This window comes from Nuphar pumila, chromosome 15 (genome assembly GCF_984573655.1).
Source record: "Nuphar pumila chromosome 15, dmNupPumi1.hap1.1, whole genome shotgun sequence".
Taxonomy (NCBI): Eukaryota; Viridiplantae; Streptophyta; class Magnoliopsida; order Nymphaeales; family Nymphaeaceae; genus Nuphar; species Nuphar pumila.
Window position 1 is genome coordinate 13,832,211 of NC_143263.1, and position 21,098 is coordinate 13,853,308.

General features: G+C 37.6%; 1 protein-coding gene across 4 annotated transcripts in view; it reads left to right on the forward strand.

Moving 5' to 3' along the window:
• LOC149814572 (uncharacterized) overlaps window positions 1-21,098 on the forward strand; it is a 50,043-nt gene that overhangs the window by 12,123 nt on the left and 16,822 nt on the right. For all 4 annotated transcript variants that reach the window (XM_089988303.1, XM_089988304.1, XM_089988305.1 and 1 more), the window contains 4 exons: window positions 781-948; window positions 1,056-1,161; window positions 4,936-5,118; window positions 5,984-6,149. In XM_089988303.1, the coding sequence (XP_089844429.1) occupies window positions 781-948; window positions 1,056-1,161; window positions 4,936-5,118; window positions 5,984-6,149 (623 nt within the window). The remainder of the gene's footprint in view (window positions 1-780; window positions 949-1,055; window positions 1,162-4,935; window positions 5,119-5,983; window positions 6,150-21,098) is intronic.

Genomic DNA, 21,098 nt, shown 5'->3' on the forward strand with positions numbered 1-21,098 from the left:
CCTGCCAACCCGACCCGCGAACCTGAAAACCCGTTTACCCGACCCAACCCATTTATTAAATGGGTTGGCGGGTCGTATCGGGTTACCCGTTTATTAAACGGGTCGGGTTCGTGTTTGCCACAGCCGACCCGTTTAATAAACGGGTCGGGTTCGGGTTGAGGTATGCTGACATGCCAACCCGACCCGCCAACCCGACCCGATTGCCACCCCTATTAATGAGGTTATATGAGCATGTGTTTCATTTAACATGCGTATGGATCTGGATCCAGATCCATACGCAAACTGTATTTTAACAGATTCTTGAGGGAATCAGGATTCTAAGTCATGGGAATAGGAATTTCCATGCCATGGGAATCAGGATTGCCATCACTGGGAATCATTATTCCTGTCTGATTCTGATTCCACTTCCTGGAAATTGTGATTCCCTTGTAGTATAAGTGATTTTGTTATTATGGTTTATTCTTTCTAAGAGGAATGATGTATTAGTCCAAGTATTAGATCGATGTACATGAGCTGAAAGGTTAAAGGTATTGTTCATATATGTTAAGATTCACTAAGTGGTTTCTACTGTCCATTTAGTCACCATCTATATCACATGATTTTCATGTGAAGCAAGGTGATATGATTTAAATTCAACTTTATGCCAATACTTTCATATAGTAGATATTGTTATAATTCTATAAGCCGTGAATGATGTGAAGAATTTTTTGTTACTTAATGTCATTTAATATCATATCCTTAACACAACATGATGATTTGAGTATTGGGCTTGTTCTGCAGGACCCTCAACAATGTCAGGCAGAAAAACAGCCCTCATCACAAGGGTCACATGATTCTCAAGGGGACCAACATGACACCCCGGCTACTGAGGTTCCTGTTGTTGACTCTGGCTCAGTATCTATTTCAAGCAGTGATGGCAGGAAAGTTTCTCGTGAAGATATTGAACTTGTGAGTGCTATTGCCATGTTCATTGAGGAGCTGATCTTGAATTTAGACGAGGATTTGCAGTTGCAGTTACATCTCTGATATCTTGCAAACCTTAATAATTTCTCTAGGTCCAGAATTTGATAGAACGCTGTCTGCAGTTGTACATGAATAGAGCAGAAGTTGTAAAGACCCTTCTAAATCGAGCAAGAATAGAACCTGGATTTACAAGCTTGGGTAGGTTGAAAATTTTCTTCACAAACTTGATTGTATAAAAGAAAATCTTAATGTCATGGCTTGTCTCAGGCCCTTTGATTGCACCTTGTCGTTTGCTTATGAAGGAAAAAGTTTATCTGTTCACTTTTGATGATATCGTTTCTCATACTAAACTGCATATTTCTGCGGGTTAATAGATCTTATTCTTCTTGTATCCAATTCTGTGTTTTCTGGAATGCCATATTTTTTTGCACGTGCATGATTATGCATAAGACTATATTGGAAAAGGAACTATTTTTTTCAGTCTTTTACATCCCTTGCATGCAGTCATGAGCTGACTGCAACTCCAGCTTATATGATGGCCAGACATTGCCATTGCCTAGCACTTATTGAAATGCATGTATCACTATATATTTTAGAGAAAAGCCACCCATTGAATATGGCCTGTGTGAAGGATAACTGATCAATTTGCACCTTGATCATGATTTTTCTTGATTCATTCTTCCCTTGTGTTTCTTGATGCAGCTAGAAAATATGATAGTTTTATGAATGAAATTAGCTTTGCTTTTTCTCCTCCCTGAAAGATAGATTCTGTGTGTTAGATGGATGTCAAAACATGGAAAGTGTGGTGAAGATCTATATCAAGTGAAAAATGAGTATTCTTTTGAATGATATCTGAGGGCTATATCTTAATCACATAGATTCTAACATGGGTAGGGGACACAACATATACATGCTTGGTATGAGTTGGGAGTTTTTAGGTCTAGGACAAGGGGGTGCAGACATACATCGTATATTTATATTAGTATCTACATATGAATGTATTGTTGTGTACATTAATTTTTTTTTTATCTAAAGTAGAGTATCTTTTGTTTTTATGACGAGGAACCCTCACCAAGAACTGGGTCACTTAATGGGACTGCCCCCCTGCGAGGTAAACCCTGGGTGGGGTCACGGTCACCCAAGTCCTTATGGAGCCCACCAGTTAAGTTCTTGAAGAACAAATCAAAGTCCTTAAGTAATAAACAATAAGTAACAATAATAAACATTAAATAACAATCTAAATTGAAAAAATGAAATGCAAGCAATGCAAAATGTTGGCTGTCTGTTCCTAGTGTGACTGCATCCATAAAATGTTATCGTGTGCCTGATGTTGTATCATGTCAACATGGAAAACCAGTGTTAAGTGTCCATGTGACATAGGTAGGTGCATAGTTAGGTTTGGTACATCCTACTCAAACCAAGAAACAATCCATGTAGGTCTAATCTGACTTAAATGGAGGATCGTATAGGTTGGGTTGGGTGCAAATTGTAGATACAGATGAAACACTGTAAGGTCTGGGTACAACATGTATGGAACAACCAGTTGATCTGGTTACATACCTGGCCTATTTGGCTTCTTACATTTTATACTCAGTTGCACCAACCTATCTTCTATCTGAATATAAGGACCTAAACCTAATTTACATTTAAATGATTTAAGCCTGATTGTAAACTGGCAAGATATCTGTAGCCAATTGTTTGACTATATTGAGCTTGAGAAAGAATAGATAAAATCTACATGCTACTGGTGTTAAGGGTACTACTGGTGTAATTTTGATTCTTTTATGCAGAGTAGGATGTGGGTACTTGGTATATTGCTACAGATCTGCAAATTTAGATATTAGATGCATGCACTCGCATAAGGAAGGGTAGTTCCAAGATCTCCTTCTCTAGTCTTAACATTTTTCTTTTTATAAGTGTTTGGTTCATTCTCCAAGTATGAAGCAAGTCTTCTTTTAGAGCAGTATGTCAGATGTGATTGAATCCATTATTCATGACTTTGTTCTCTATTTTTAACCAAACACATTACATTTTTCAATTTTCAGTGTGAAAAGCAGTGTGGATTTTTCAGGTGTTGGTATGCTTAGCTAATGACCTGCTTTGTCCTGTTTGATTCCTTAATGTAGTGATTCCTTCCATTTTTGCTTTGATCCATCATTCTTTTCAGTTTATGAACTTCATAAAGTCTTATTTTATGAAAAATCAACGATTATATGAAACTGAACAACAGTACATGGACAAGTAGTTGAAAAGAGGCAAGAGATATTACCCAGATATTAAATATTTGATATACAAAGTGACAGTAAAAGGAAGTGTATATCGAAGAATATCTGCCTAATTTTGATTTTGCCGTCTGAAAATGAGATAGGATTGTTATGTGATTTTCTTCTGTTTGGGGACGACCACAAGGGATAGAGATGAAAATCAATGATGTCCTTTTGCCATCCTTGTGACTTGCTTCAAGAAACAAAGTGGAGGCACTCCGTGCATATCTATGTATAAAATCATTTTCTTTTCTATTTCCTTTGGCCTTCTTGATAATCTGTCATTTTCTTTTTTATTTCCTTTGGCCTTCTTGATAATCATCACTCTATTGATTTGAGTAGTCTGTTTATTCCTTTTTGAAGCAGATAATATTCATCAGTTCAGTATGATAACCAGAGATTCACATTTTCATCGTTTGATTGATGAGTCTTTCTAGGTCGAATAGTGTCTGTTGCATAAGTTACCTTGTCTATCTCAAGGATGCATAAGAAACATTTGTTATCATGATTTAGTATCATCGTGTATGGTTTATACTAAAAAAACAAGCTAATTCACATAGCAGGCAGTGGTCAGAGGGATCCTTTAGACTTTCTAATCAACATTGATTCAGATAAATTTTCATTTGCTGTCTTCAAAAAATTTATTTCATCTAGTCAAATATGAGATAATATTGTATATCAAGCCATGTTTATTCAAGTATCACTTTGCTAATGGGGAAGCATGAAGTTGCTTGACAAATCTTCGCCATTTATTGGCTTATAATTTGGTTAAACATTTTGAATCAATCCCACAAGGGCTCCAGCTTCCTGGTTAGGAACGACCGTTGTTTTTCACCTGACATGGGATGACCATGGTTCGAAACCCACAGGGGGCATCTTTTCCACAAGGTCGAAGCTGTGTTTACTCCCTTGTGAGCACGGGGGACCTCAAGGGGTTTACCAATCAGTGGCCTGCCAATGTGGTGATTGGGAGGGGAGGGGGTATCCCTTTGCCTAGCCAAGAAAAAAGAAACATTTTGAATCAAGCTTAGTTTCTAGACAATAGTAGCTGTCACTGCCAGGCTCTCAAAAAAGTTTTCTTATTTTCACCAGCACTTATTCGAAAATTGTAAATTTTGGCTTTTGATGTGATTTTCCTGACAAAATCTTGGTTAAATAAAACTAGAAATTAGAGAGAAATATTGTAAAAAAACAATGAAGATAAAAAAAATAAAATTTTTCATAAACTCGGCGTTATCAAGCTGTATTAAGAAAATAGCGTGTGCATCTTTGTAGGTATTGAAAGTCACTCTGAAATTTCATCTTTTAATATGCTCACTTCAGAAAATGTCACAGTATAGTCAAAATACAAGAATTATTTTTCACTGAGTTTTAGGCAATTTTCTTAAAGAAAATTATTTCCTTTTTTAGTCCCTTGAAGCCACTGGATTAAAAGCATCACAGGATCAGAAATGAAACTACAGTAAAATGGATTCCTTGGTCATGTTTCATAATCACGTAGTTCCTTGAGGTTTCTAGTCCTTTTGGATGTACACCTTGCTGTAATGTAATGTGATGCCTCTAATTCGGGCTGATCAAATTACTTTAGATTTTTTGCAGTATGGCGGAGTTGGAAGAAGAAATTTCTGGTCTTTTTAGAGCCTACTGCATTAGACTAATACTGAAAAAATACATTATGTTATTTAACAATTGTTTCTCTTTTTTGCAGTATGGCAAAAATTGGAGGAAGAAAATTCTGACTTTTTTAGAGCCTACTACATTAGACTAAAACTGAAAAAACAGATTATGTTGTATAATCATCTGCTTGAGCAACAATACCGCCTCATGAAATGCCCTGTTCCACCAAAAGTTCCCTTGGCTCCTATGCAAAATGGAATCCATCCCATGCCTGGTACTCTCTCTCTCTCTGTGTGTGTGTGTGTGTGTGTGTGTGTGGACATGCTGGTGCATGTGTGTGGTTTGTGTTGTCTGGATGATGATTATGTAATATTTAACAAAGATAGTTTGTTTTAGAAGTGTTTCAAATTTGATGTTATTTTGTTAATGGAAAAGATTTTTCACATTGGAATCTCTGATTCTACATTCCCTGCAGAAGGTAAAACTTCTTGGTTTCTGAATTCAATCATCAGCAGCAATAAATAGATCAAATTTATCATCTTTTGGGCAGGTGTTTATTTGCATGCTATTGTTGGCATTCATTGGCTGCAGCCTCAACCCAACATAATGTACTACATTTATGGGCATAGCATTGTGCTTCACGGGTTATTCAATTATTTTTTCATGTATTTTAACATAATATCTTGGCAACAATAGAATTTCAAACAAGTACTGAAGTTTTTTGTTTTACTTTTTTCACCTAAAGTAAATCAACTCATGATGGTTGTTTTTCAAAGATAAAGCATCAGGGATACTCCTGAATTTCTAGTAGATTGTGATGGTCATTACCATATAACACTTACAATAGCCTTTTTACTCAGACATCGATACACATTGATTTGTTCACATTAGATAATGCTTAACTTTTTCTTGTTCAACAGAAGAGAACAAATCCTGCTTTCTATACTGTTCTTTTTATATATTTCAAGACTTTATTCACTTAGGAAGAAGTATTTTTTAGTGTTGTATGCTTCTATCTATTATTTGACAAGGTGAGACAAGCAGAATCTTAGTTTTTTTCTCAGACAGGTCTCTCTCTCTCTCTCTGATCTGCTATTACTGTTATCATCCTTGTTCATTGTGGGCTTCTTTCAGTGCAGTTAACAATCTACCTATGGGGTATCCAGTTCTTCAGCAGCCTCCAATGCCTGCTACTGGGCAACCACATCTTGATCCCATGGCATGTGGCTTGTCAAATTGTCATGTAGTAAATGGTGTGCCTGCCCCAAGCAATTTTCATCCAATCCGGATCAATTCTGGGAATGAGTAAGAGAAGCCTCACCTTGTTTGTTATATCATTTTACCATAATATATCATTGATAGAGCAGCATTAATGGCGGACAGAAGAAAGCCATTCTTTTAAATGATGATCTTGTTTGGATATCCTTGATTTGTCATTGTGTTGCTGTTGATAAGCTATCTAACAACAAAAAGGGGAGAAAGGTTGCTTTGTCTGGCTCATTCCAATCTTTTTTTTAGGGTTAGCAATATTTGGGTGTATTCGCTGCACCTAGGTATGTTACCTAGGTAGGAGATCAGTCTCGTCTTTTAGGTGGTGGTGGTGGTGGTTGTTTTTTACCTCTCCTTTTAGTTTTTTTTCCTTTTTAAGTGTGTTTAATACCCTCAGATCTCAAGATCCAAGGGGTCTACTCAATTAAAAAACTCTGGATCCAACCCCCAGGTCTGATCTCAGTGCTAAAATATATTATTCTTATATACATATACATATGTATATATATACATGTATATGTATTAATGTAATAAATAATGCCTCTAGGGGAATTTTTGTCTTTTTACACGTGTAATAAGTGCTGCCCATTAGGGGCAACTTTGTTTTTTCCTATTTTTTTCTTTTATTTTTCTTTGTCCTTTTTGTTTTTGACTAAGGGCTTAATGGTCAAAAGACCATAGAGCCGTTGGGAGCTCCCCGACAGCTCCATGAGCCTCCCAAAGCCTTCTTTTGTGAGTGATTTGTATGTGCCTTAGTGGATCTTTGTATTTGCCCATTAGTGGCTTTTGTATTTGGCATGTGAAGCCTTGTGTTTGTGCACACTTTGTATTCTTGTAAACCCTTAAGGGGAATTTCTTTATGCACATCTTTGTTTCTTGATTGTGGTGATCAAGGGAACGTGTGCTCGTGGTAATCGTGGTTGGTGTGCTCATGACCCTCTTCTTCCCCGCTCTCTCTATCTTTCCTCTCTCTTTTTCCTTCCTCTTCATGGATCAAGATTCCAAGATTGAGCTCTCTTTCAAACTCGATGAAAATAACTATATGATGTAGTCCACCGTAATGGAAAACCACCTCAAGGGAAAGAAACTTTGGGGGTATGTGAGTTGCACCACTCTTGAGCCTCAACTAATGCTCACAAAGAAAGAAGGAGATCACGAGAAAGCTTTTGAAGGAGCAAACCAAACCAAAGTCATACATGAATATCAAATAAACGTAGAAGATTGGGACAGCAACCATACCAAAATTCTAGCATGGTTTATGAATAATGTTGAAATCAAGATATGTGCTAACATTGCCAAGTTTTAAAAGGCAAATCAGACATGATTTTTTATGAAAGATATGTTTACCCAAAAAGATATTGCAAAAAAGGTTAGGTCTACTAAACAAGGGGATATGAGCGTCAGAGACTATTTTAGTGTCTTATCCCCTCTATGGGATGAGTTAGCACTCCTTGAACCCCAATGGGAAGGGATCGCCATAGAACTTAGACGAAAACAAATGAAAAAAAAACTTTTTTCAATTTTTGCATACACTACAACTAGAGTTTGAACAAGTTAGAAGATTTCTTCTTCATCGATCCTCCCCAATTCCAATGAACGAATCTCTTTCCGAGATATATATCAAGAAAAAACTAGTCTCAACATGTCCAAGGGAGGAGATAGAGTGTTGGCAGTGGCTAGACCAGATAACAATATAGAAAACGAAAAAGGTTATAGAGTGCTTTGATTTCAAAAATAATAAGTTATATGTTTCTAAGGATGTGACCTTGGAAAATGAGAATGGTTTTGATAAAAATAATGTTAGAGAGGAAGTAGATTATTCTTTTTTGTTTGATCTTTTGCCAAAGGATGAATATTGTTCATACAAACCAACTGATTGTGAAATAGGTCACGATGATGGTAAGTCTATTTGTTATAATCCTTTGGATAATAATGTTCATAATGAAAATCATTAGGTTAATGATAATTTGGAATCATCCCATAATGATCATAACTTAGTTGAGAGTCCTATTAATGATATACACGTCTATACCCGTCAAGAGCAAAGAGATCAACCATACGCTCTTGAAAAATACTCACAAGGTCTTCCTATAGAAGAATCAACCTTTAGAAGATCCAACCGAGCTTCCATAGCTCCAAATAGATTTGTAGCCTAGGAGTCCTTTTCTTCTATTTGTATCCTACAAGTCCTTTTCTCCTAACTACAGAGTTTGTTTGATAGCATTATGAGCCATCACATTACAATGAAGCAAAAAACTACTCTCATTTGATAGAAGCCATGAACATAAAACTAAAAGCCCTTCGTAAAGCCAACAATTGGGAAGTTGTTAGTTTATCTTCAGAAAAGAAACTCATAGGATGTAGATGGGTATTTAAAGTAAAAACTAAGAGTGATGGTCTCTAGAAAAGTATAAAACTAGGTTTGTGGCTAACAAATACTCTCAAGAGTATAGAATTGATTATGAAGAAACCTTTGCACCTGTAGCTAGAATGACTAGTGTTAGAACATTAATAGTTGTTGCCTCTATCCAAAAATGGCTCATTTACCAAATGGATGTCAAGAATGCATTTCGTAATGGTGAACTTAATGAAGAATTTATATAGATCCTCCGTCGGAGTTTGATATTGAAAAAGGTAAAACTCTTAGACTAAAAAGACATTATATGAACTTAAGCAAGCCAAGATATTTTGATAAAGACATTCCTCAGTCTTATCATCATGACTGTTGCCCTAAGGCTTGGTATGATAGATTTAGTACTGTTATGATCAGTTTAGGTTATCAATCTTGTTATACCGACACTACTCTTTTTGTCAAGAATACATATACTAGCATTGTTATACTTCTGTTGTATGTAGATGATATGATAATCATTGAGAATGACAAAAAGAGAGTTAAAAAAATAAAAACTATTCTTAAGAAAAAATTTGATATGTTTGATCTAGGTTTTTTGAGATATTTTTTAGGTATAGATGTAGCGTACTCGCCCAGAAGATATATTTTGTCGCAAATGAAGCTGGTTGCCGATATTTGTGCTAAATCAAAAATTTTGGTTGACAAGAAAGTGGATACTCTTGAAGTTGTCAATGCAAAGCTAAAGCTAGAAGATGGAACACTGCTTGAAGATGCAACATCATACAAACAATTGATTGGATCTCTCACTTATCTATCTCTCGACTAGATATAACCAATGCAGTTCACTCGATAAGCCAATTTCAACATGCTTTAACCACTGTGCATGCGTGCAATTTTAAGGATTGTTAGATACATAAAAAAACTCAATAACTAAGGAGTTTTTCTTATTTGGATCTTCTTCTTTAGATTTAATGGCTTATATTGATGCAAATTGGGGAGGAAACCTCAATGATAGAATCTCAACAACTGATTTTTGCGTGTTAGGAGATTCCTTAATATCTTGGTGACATAAGAAGCAATAGAAAGTCTTGTTATCTCCTACTGAAGTTGAGTATTGTGCAATGACTACAACAACTATGGAGCTTGTGTGGCTAAGAATTCTTTTCAGAGATATGGACATTATCTTCACACCTTCGAAGATGTGTTTTAACAATAAAAGTACGATCTACATTGCAAGCAACCACACCTTCTATGAGCGAACAAAGTGTTAGAAATATAAGTCTTATGTTGTAAAGGGTATTCTTGTAATTTTTTGTAATATATTTTATTCTCAATATATAAGCCAAAGAGGCGTCCCAACCGAGGTACGACCTCAGTTATTCTCCTATCTCTTTCTTTCTCTTTGTTTTCTTTATATAGCAGCCCATGCAAGCCGACGGACTCAGCAACCTTCACATGGTATCAGAGCAGGTCGAGGCATAATCATCAGGTCATGTTCTTCCTCTTTCTTCCTTCAATTCTAAATCTCATTGCATCAAATCAGATTTCTTCTTCTTCCTTTCCTGAAAATCGATTTGATCATATTGGGTCAAATCTTCTTTTTCTTTTCTTAAAATCGTTTTAATCGTCTTCTTTTCTTAAAAATCTCTTATTTTTCTTAAAATCAAATCCGGTTACGTCAAACCAGATTTCTTTCTAGTCATATCAAATCGATTTTTCCCTTTCAGCAGTGGTCATCACTATTCTTCTTATTTCAATGTCTTCCTCCCAATCTCTCACTTCCTCCTTACTCAACCAACTTGTTTCTGAAAAGTTGTATGAAACCAATTTCATAACTTGGAAAAAGCAGATTATTCCTTTCATCTGCAGTCATGACCTGATGGGATACCTCGATGGATCCACTGTTGCTCCCTTGGAATACGTACCAGCTGCCAAAGACAAATAAAAAAAGAAAGAAAATGAGACAACAAAAGGTGATGATTCCGATCAGATTGTCTACATCGAGAATCCGACATATATTGCTTGGTTTAAAAATGATCATAAAATTCAGCTGAGTTTGTGGACTGAGGCCTTTCACACAACCACTTTTTTGATCAATCGCATGCCTCTTACTTTGCTTGAAGGGCACCCTCCGTTCTTTATGCTTCATGGGCAGCAACCTTATTATTCCCTCTTACGGACTTTTGGAAGTAGGTGTTTTGTTCATATTCATGATTCATTGCATGATAAATTTTCTCCTAAAGCCCAACTATGCCAATTCGTTGGATATGCGATCCTGTTACTGGTAAGCTGATTATTTCACATGTTATGTTCCATGAAAATACATTTGATGCTTCTAGTCATGACAGCCATATCAGTCCAGCCGACTCACTTGAACAACCTTTGACCTTTTGGTCAACCACGACTCCATCGAGTTCAGATCCGTCAGCGTCACATGAGCATATACGTCCTCCACTACCCCCACCCCATGTCTTGTTCATAGTGTTACAAATCTCAGTGCAGGCTCATCTCAACCACAACAAAATGCTTCTTTCACAGTTTTTCCCAAAACTTATCAACGGCGTCCTTATAGTGCTCCGAAGGAAGCTGCTGATCAGTGTTATCAAAAATGCACCTTGAGGCGCAAAAAGGCGTGCCTCAAGTCGCAAAAAAAAAATATTTATTTTTTTACAACAAGATTTCTGAGACATAATCAACAAGATTTTTGTAGGTTAATCTCATATCTTTTTCAGTTATTTCAGTTATGTAATCAGTTTCTTAGCATATTTTAACTTTTGTTGGTTAATCTCGTATATTTTTCAGTTATTTCAGTTATGTAATTCGTTTCTGAATATTTTTAACTTTGTTGGTTAATCTCATATATTTTCCAGTTATGTAATCAGTTTTTTAGTTACTTTTATATGTTAATCTCATATTTTTTAGAATAATCTCATATATTTTAACTTTTGTAGGTTAATCTCATATATTTTCCAGTTATTTCAATTATGTAATCAGTTTCTTAGTACATTTTAACTTTTGTTGGTTAATGTCATATATTTTCCAGTTATTCAGTTTTTAGTTACTTTTATATGTTAATCTCATATTTTTTAGAATAATCTCATATATTTTAACTTTTGTTGGTTAGTCTCATAAATTTTCCAGTTATTTCAGTTATGTAATCGGTTTTTTATTATATTTTATCTTTTGTTGGTTAATCTCATATATTTTCCAGTTATGTAATCATTTTTTTAGTTACTTTTATATGTTAATCTCATATTTTTTAGAATAATCTCATATATTTTAACTTTTGTAGGTTAATCTCATATATTTTTCAGTTATTTCAGTTATGCAATCATTTTCTTAGTATATTTTAACTTTTTTTGGTTAATCTCATATATTTTCCAGTTATGTAATCAGCTTTTAGTTACTTTTATATGTTAATCTCATATTTTTTAGTACTTATTTGAGATTTTCTATTTCTTATTGGTTGTTATTTCATCAATAAAGCATTTCTTTATTCATTTGTATTTTTAGATATTTTTTATAATTTTTTTTAAGTTTTCAAAAAAAAAAATATGGCTTATGCTTTACGCCTCGCCTCGGTTTTTGGTGGAGCGCCTCGCTACGCCTCAACGCTTTTCACAACACTGCTGCTGATCAACCTCCTACTGATCAGATTCCTCCTGCTTCATCTTCCTTGCTATCAGATTCTCCTCACTCTTCTCTTGTTGTGCCCATGCATGTACCTCCATCCGATCAGCCTAGACGGCCTGCTCGAATTCGGCATCCATTGCACCGTTGGGTAAGCTACGACTCCTCTGCTGAGTTTCATGCCTTTGCAACAGCTCTTGAGTCCGGTCAATTACCCAAATTTTATCATGAAGCTAGTAATCATCCCAAATGGATTGAAGCCATGACCGATGAAATTTCTGCTCTTCATGAGTGTGATACTTGGGAAGTGGTACCCAGACCTATTGATAAGAATGTTGTTGGATGCCGGTGGGTCTACAAAATTAAATATAAGGTTGATGGCAGTATTGAACGGTATAAGGCAAGGTTGGTGGCAAAAGAGTACACCCAAGAATATGGTTTAGATTTTTAACGAGACCTTCAGTCATATTGTGCAGATGGGTACTATTCGTGTAGTTCTTTCTCTCGCCACTACATATGGCTGGAGTCTTAGTCAAATGGATATGAAGAATGCGTTTTTACATGGTGCGCATTATATGAAGAAGTGTTCATGGAACACCCCCTTGGCTATCATGAGGCTGACCCTAAGTCCATTGTTCTTAGCTTGCAGAAGGCCATCTATGGTCTAAAGCAAGCCTCTTGTTCATGGTTTGAGACTTTTAGTGCTGCTCTCTGCTCTTTTAGCTTCGTCTGGAGCCAGTGTGATTATTCCTTATTTGTTCATACTTCACCATTATTCTTGTCTATGTAGATGATCTTGTTATTACAGGGAGTGATGCAGGCTGAATCTTGGTAGTGAAATTGATGCTTAATAAGCGGTTTCACATGAAAGATTTGGGTCCTTTACGGTATTTCCTTGGCATTGAGGACCACACAAACAATTATCTCATCTTATCCCTGCGCAAGTATGCTGCGGACATTCTATCTCGCTTTGGAATGACAGATTGCAAGCCAGTTCCTACTCCCATAGTAGTAAGTGTGAAGTTAATCGAAGATGTCTCATCTGAAACAGTTCAAGAGTCTCGTTGGTGCCCTTCAATATCTCACCTTTACGCTGCCCGACTTGGTCTTTGCTACCAATCAAGTCTCCCGCTTTATACAGTCTCCTTGTCACAGTCATATTGAAGCAACAAAACAGATTCTTTGTTATGTGAAGGGCACAAACAATGATGGTTTGGTTTATAGAAGGCATCCTCCTAGCCGTTCTACCAGGTTAGATCTTATTATTCTTGCCTATTGGGATGCGGATTGGGCTAGCCATCCGTCTTCCGAGCATTCTGTCACAGGTTATGCAGTCTTTTTGGGCCAGCATCTCATTTCATGGTCTAGCCGAAGGCAAAAGACTGTTGCCTGATCCAGTACCGAAGGGGAGTATCGTGTGATGGCAGCCATCACAGTAGAAGTGTTATGGATTATTGGTCAATCTACATCAAAGGATCTCTCGTTCTCTTCTATACAGTGATAATAGGAGTGTGGTTGCTATTGCCACCAATTCAGTGCAACATGGCAAAATGAAACGCGTGGAAATTGATCAACATTTTTTGAAGAAAAAGGTTGAAAGTCAAGAGATCCATCCTATGTATATCCGTGGTAAAGATCAAGTGGCAGATCTCTTCCCCAAACCCCTCTCTTCATTGTGTCATTGGTTTCTTAAATGCAAACTGTCCATGGTCATTTATCACCTACACACAGTTTGAGGGGGGTTGTTAGAAATATGTCTTATGTTGTAAAGGGCATTCTTGTATTTTCTTGTAATATGTTTTATTCTCAATATATAAGCCAAAGAGGCATCCCAGCCAGGATACGACCTCAATTATTCTCCTATCTCTTTCTTTCTCTCTGTTTTCTCTGTGTAGCAGCCCACGCAAGCCGAGGGACTCAGCAGCCTTCACACAAAGCACATAGAGATGGACTATCATTATGTATGTGATGAATATCTGAGAGGGACTATTGAGTTGTCGTATGTCACTTCAAAATGTCAACTTAAAAATTTCTTCACTAAAGTTTTTTTGATACCTCGATTCATTTTTCTCCTTAGCAAACTTTAAGTGATCACATTGTAAGTTTGAGGGAGGATGTTGAAATATTCTTATATATATGTATACATGTATATACAATAATGTAATAGGTAATGCCCTCTAGGGCCATTTTTGTCTTTTTACACATGTAATAAGTGCTACCCATTAGGGGCAGCTTTGTCTTTTCCTATTTTTTTCCTTTTATTTTTCTTTTTGTCCTTTTTGTTTTTGACTATGGGTTTAATGGTCAAAAACCCATAGAACTGTTGGGAGCTCCTCAATGGCTCTATGAGCCTCCCAAAGCCCTCTTTTATGAGTGATTTGTATGTGCCTTAGTGGTTCTTTGTATTTGCCCATTAGTGGCTTTTGTATTTGGCTTGTGAAGCTTTGTGTTTGTGCACACTTTGTATTCTTGTAAGCCCTTAAGGGACACTTTGAGCACATCTTTGTTTCATTACACTCAGATCCTTTCCTCTCTCCCTTGTGTCTCACAAAAAAAGGTATTTCAGAACCTATGTCACAGGGACTCGGCTAATAGGCCACCGCACCCGCATCGTTGCGACGCGATGCGGGTGCGGTAGAAAACCCCTTCTGTTCAAAATAATAAAAAAATCAACCCATTTTTTACTTTCTTTTTTTATGTTGGTGAAAGGCATGGAGGAGGAGGAGAAGAACAAGAGAGAGATAGAGAGAAAGAGAAATAAGAAAAAGTGGAACGAAGAGAGAGAGGTACCTTCTTTTTCTTCTTCTTCTTCTCTTACTTGCAGAGAGAGAGACGGTGGTAGGGTGAGGGTTACGAAGAGAGAAAAAGAGAGGGAGAGAGGGGCAGTGGGTGAGGGTTACTAAGAGAGAGAAGAAGAAGAAGAGAGGGAGGGGTGGTGGGTGAGGATTACAGAGAGAGAGAGAGAGAGAGAGACGTGGGGGTTACGAAGAGAAGGAGAGAGTGAGAGAGAGGCGTGGGGGTGGGGTTAAGAAGAGAGGGAGAGAGGCGGTGGGGTGGGGGTTACGAAGAGAGGGAGAGAGAAAAGCAGTGGGGTGATAAATAAGAATACCTGATTAAGACCCGAGTCCGGACCCAAAGGTCCGATTAATACATGGAGCCTGATATAGTTTGAGAAATTTTATACTAGAGCCAAACCCGATCCGAGTTCCGATTAAGACTTGCAATTTTTCAATGTAAAAATGATAAAAAATATTATTTTATCGGGTATGGTCCGGGTTTGATTCATGTAGTTCTTATCGGGTCCGGGTATGATTTCTCTTATATTAGACCCGATTAGACCCGGATCCGGATTCGATACCATACTCAGAAATCTGGTCCAAGTTTGGTTCTACTTGGGTCCGAACCAAACCCAACCTGTTAACACCCTTTGGTGGAGTTAATAAGAGAGAAAAGAGTGGTTTGGGTCTAAATCTAGATCCATATTTGACCTAGACCCAAACTCTTTCTATCTCTTTATATATATATACCCTCCCTCACCCCTGCACCCAAGTTTTTTTAAAGCGCTGCATCGCCGCACTCGCACCCGCACCCGCACCTATGTGACATAGCTCAGAACCAAGGTGGCCTTAGATCTGAGATCCAGTGTTTGACACAACTTAGATCTTGGTGTGGGGCCCACGCCACATCAGTGCCCTCCACGACACCTCAAATCCTTGGATCGAGGTCCGAGGGTGTCAGATGCATCATTTATTCCTCTTTATAGTCCAGATTCTCAGGTTAAATCTCTCTCTCTCTCATGTTTCATGTGCTTGGAGCTGTTACGGATGACTGCTGGCACCTAAGCAGTGCCGAACGAACTCACTCAAATACTTAGGTTGTAAAAGGAGAGAGAGAGAGAGAGAGAGAGAGAGAGAGAGAGAGTTGTTCCTTACATCTCCATGAAATTAGGGAACCTTAAAACAAAACAGAATTGTGATTTATGTAGTGGTCATACATCAAATTACCTGCCTAATCATTATCATTAAGTAGCTAACTCATGAGCAGAAGAGGACAATGAAAGTGCTATGGAGATAGTTGCATCTAATGATCCAGTAACATGGGGCGTGTGTGCTTTATGAATCAAGATGAAAGCACTTAAATTGGCTTGTAGATAATTTAGAATCATGAATATGTTTGTGGGATTCCGTTGTTCCAATGTATCAGCTATTTTATCATCTAAAATGCATGACCTTCGTATCAAATAGAAGCAAACTTTGTTTGTGCTTCAAGAAATGCAACTCCTCAGCTATCGTGCTGCTTTGCCAGATCTGATGTCGTGTTATTGCTGATAATAACCATGTTACCAACATAGAGAAAATAAGCATCCCCTGAATAAGATGCGAAGACAAAAATATCTATAACTGAGGCCGAGGTTAGGCCACTCAAGGCCTTTGTAAACTTGTCCATGAACTTACATATTGTATGTAGGAACCAGTAAAGGGGCTAATAACAAATGGAAGTGTTGTGGTCGCACAGAAAGCGCCAAGTCGCATTATAGGTCTTTCCGTATTGCTTGAAGAACATATTGACCAACACATTTTTTTACCTTTGATGGTGTCAAATTTGAGCTGGTGTTCTACTTATTACCTATCTAAATCCAGCATTTTTCTTTCTAAAGATGCAAAACAATATCTCAAGCATGCATCCTGGAATGTAGATAGCTTGGTAAGCTATGGCTTCTTTTTTCTTCCTATATGGCTTACTTGCAATTCTATTCTTAAAAAAAATGGTGTTGCACGATAAAGGTTAGTGTTGAGGGAAAATGTCATATAGAGAAGATAGGGTCATCATGAGGCAAAGTTTGAGGAATGGTTAGAATGGCTCCTCTCAAGCTGATAATATGCACATCAAATGATTTGCATTGCAAATTAGTGCGAGAATATGTAATAACTTTTGGTGGGATGATCAGAAGAAAGAGTTTCATATGAGATAACAAAAAGAAACCTCTTGAGACTAAGAGGTTTTTAGTTAAAAGTTTTATAAACTAGAGATCATTTGAATTTTAACCTTTAATGAGGGGCCAAGGTGTAATTTTGTTCTTTTGACTATCTCTATTTAATATAGAGATTAGCCCTAATCCAAGTAACGAGTTCTATTTTTCATACAACCGTCTCTCTCTCTCTCTCTCTGCCTTGGTTTCTGCATTTGCTTTCAGGGCGTCAACATGGTATCTGTAGATCTCGGGAGCGTGATCGATCTACACACACAGAAAAAAAAAATCAAATAAAACTGAAATGGGTGTGTCGCTCTTTTTTTTCTTTCTCTGATGACAGATCTTTGACACGATGAGTGTGTGTCATTAAGATCTGGATATGAAAAGTTTTTGTTTGTTGCTGAAAAAAAAAACAACCGAAAGTTTCTGGATGTCGTGATTTCTATGCTTCTGTGTGCGCTTGTTATCGTGGGTCGTGAATCTGGTTGCCGAGTTCCCTGCTGAGTCGTGAAATTTTTTCTTCCAGCTATAACATGTTGTCATTGGTTGTGAATCTGGGTGCCGAGTTCTTCTCGGATCTTATTTGCCTGTTCATTTTCAAAACATGAATATCAGCAGGCGTGATTCCTGCTGTGTCGTGATTTTTTCAGTCGTAGCATGAGTGCTGTGAAAACAGAATGTTAATAGCAATTTCTGTTCGTGGAAGCAGCAGGCGTGAGCAGCAGGCTGTGTCGTGAATTTTTTTTTTTCAGTCGTAGCTGGAGTGCTGTGAATACAGATGTTAATAGCAATTTTTTTTGGAAGCAGCAGGCTGTGTCGTAGTATTGGCTTGTGAAAAGTTTTTTTTAATTAGCACTGCTGCTGTGTGGAAACATATGTTGCATGATCTATTGTTTGGGCCATATCGTAGTATTGGCTTGTGGAAAGTTTTTTTTTTAATTAGTACTGCTGCTGTGTGAAAACATTTGTCACCTGTCAAGACTTCATTTCTGGTGTGACAGCTTGTGTAGTCGTGGACTTGCCTGACGTGGGGTTATAACACCCGTTGTTCACGTGAGTAAGTCTGATTTTTTTAGGCTGAAATCGGATTCCATATTCAGTATGGGTGAATCTTCGAAATGTGACTCCAAAATTGAACATATTGGGGAATATAAGGCTTTTGCAAATCCCTTCTCGTATGGTTCCTCTGTAAGGTTGAATGAAACTAACTATGCCAGGTGGTCCAGAACTTTTATGATGTCGGTATCTGGACATCGTAGAAAACATATTTTGTTGGAAGATGAACCTAATGAAAAGATTGGAAAATACGTTACTTGGGATGAAGATAATGACATAGTTATGTCATGGATCATGAATAGTGTCGAACCCCATATTGCAGATGGTTTAATTTATTATCATACAGCCAAACAAATGTGGGATAATCTTCGAGATACGTACTCACAAGAGACTAATGTGAGTCGTATCCTGCAAGTCGAACAGGAGATATATAATTTGCAGCAGGGAGATCAAACCTTGACCCAATACTATGCCTCTGTCAAAGCTGCGTTTGAAAGACTCAATGCTCACAGGCCTCTTTGTTGCTCGAAGCAAAAGGATCATCAAGAACAAACTATGGTTGCTCGGTTTCTTACAAATCTCTCTTCAAAATTTTCTATTGCAAAAGTCCAAATGTTGACTGGATCAGATGTACCTACTCTTGCTGATGCATACAATCGTCTGAGTAGACTTGCTATCTCTCTTCCACAATCTCAGCCTATGACTCAGTCATCTGCTCTTGTTGTCTCATCTGGTTTTGGGCGTGGAAATATTCAGAATATCAGAGGACGAGGTATGGGAGGCAGAGGAAAACTTCAATGTACATTCTGTGGAAAATCTGGACATTTAGAAGATCGTTGTTGGGAGAAGCATGGTCGGCCAACCTCTTCTTCATCAAAGTCTTATGCTCCTAAAGCAAATGTTACTACTCTTGAGGCAACATATGTACAGGATAATATCTCTGCAAGTAACAGTAGTATCACCCTCAGTCGTGCTGAATATGATGAACTGATAGCTCTTCGCCCCTTGAGTTCAACCCCTCTAGTAGCTGGTGTTGCCTACTCAACAGGAAATCATCTTCATCCGACTGACAGCAAGTGGATTATTGACTCTGGTGCATCCAGACACTTATGTGGAAATTCACTTGTTTTTTCAGATCTAAAGGATATTACTGTTCATCGAGGAATCTCATTAGCTGATGGGAGTTCCTCCCCGGTTGTTGGTCAGGGAAATATTTCTATATCCTCCTCCTTACAGTTGAAAAATGTTCTTCGTGCTCCAAACTTTCCTCAAAGTCTACTCTCTGTTAGTTGCCTTACAAAAGAACAAAACTGTAGAGTAATATTTAATCTGATGGCTTGTCATTTTCAGGATTTGCTTACGGGGAAGAAGATTGGTGGAGGCTATGAAGAGAATGGAGTCTACTAACTACATCATCCAGTGGGTAATGTTCATGCTGCAGTGGAACACTTATTCAGTCCTGTTCAGTGGCATCGTTGTCTTGGTCATCCTTCATTGTCAAAGCTTTGGTCTGTCTTTCCTCAAATTCCTTCCACTACATCCTTTCAGTGTGAAGCATGTCAGTTGGGCAAGCATCATTGAAGTTCGTTTCCTTCGAGTCAAAGTCAGTCTAGTAATAAAGTTTTTGAACTTCTTCATGCAGATGTATGGGGTCCTAGTAAGATTCCTACTAGGACTCAGTGTCGATATTATCTTGTTATTGTTGATAATTTCTCTAAGTTGTCATGGGTGTTTTTAATAAAAGAATGATCTGAAGTTCCAAGTATTATCAAATCCTTAATTCTTGAAATAAAAACTCAATTTGAATCTATTGTTTGCACTGATAATGCTATTGAGTTTAAATCAAAAGTTCTGTTACAATTTTACCAAGATCATGGCATCCAACCCCAAACTTCATGTGCCTATTCATCTCAACAAAATGGGGTGGCTGAGCGAAAACATCGGCACCTGCTTGATGTTGCCCGGACCATTATGATTCAATCCAATGTTCCTGCGTTATACTGGGGTGATGCGATTACCACTGCCTGTTATCTGATCAACCGCATGCCTTCATCATCTGTGGGTGATCAAATTCCATTACATATCCTAAAACCTAATGCCCCACTCTTCTCTTTCATCGCAAAAATATTTGGATGTGTTTGTTTTGTACACAAACTTGGACCTGACCGTGATAAATTAGTTGCTTAAGCTACAAAATGCATATTTATAGGTTATCCCAAAAATCAAAAGGGATATCGCTGTTATGATCCTATTTCTCGCCGAGAGTATGTCAGTGCTGATGTATCTTTCTTGGAATCCACTCCATATTACTCTAGTACCGGTTCCCCGCTGCAGGTTGATCCAGCTGAGTCTTTTCCATTACCTATACCTCATTTTCCTTTAGAGTTTGTGCCCTCATTACCGAACCAAACTTCATCCTCTTCAAGATTTAATGATCCTCCATTGGTATATGTGCGTAGAGCTCCACCTCCGCAAGTGCCTTCATCTTCTTCTTTCTCTGAGGTAAGTTCTACTGACAATAGTGATCTTCATGATGATGATAACAGGCCCATTGCTCTACGCAAGGGGACACAACAATGTACCTTATATCCCATATCTCATTTTGTCTCCGATGCCAGAATTGGAAATCAGATGAAAACATTTATTTCAACCTTATCTCCTGAAACTATTCCTCTAAACTATCAACAGGCAGAGCTTGATAACCGCTGGAAGCTGGCTATGCAAGAAGAAATGGATGCTTTAGTATCTCAGCATACATGGGATCTAGTTGATTCCCCAGCAGATGCTGACATTGTTGGATGTAAATGGGTATATACAATAAAGTACAAATCTGATGGTTCTATTGAAAGGTACAAGGCCAGATTAGTAGCAAAAAGGTATACTCAGACATATGGTATTGATTTCTTTGAAACCTTTTCTCCTGTAGCACGGATGGGTACCATTCGTCTTGTTCTCTCAGTAGCTGTTTAGCATG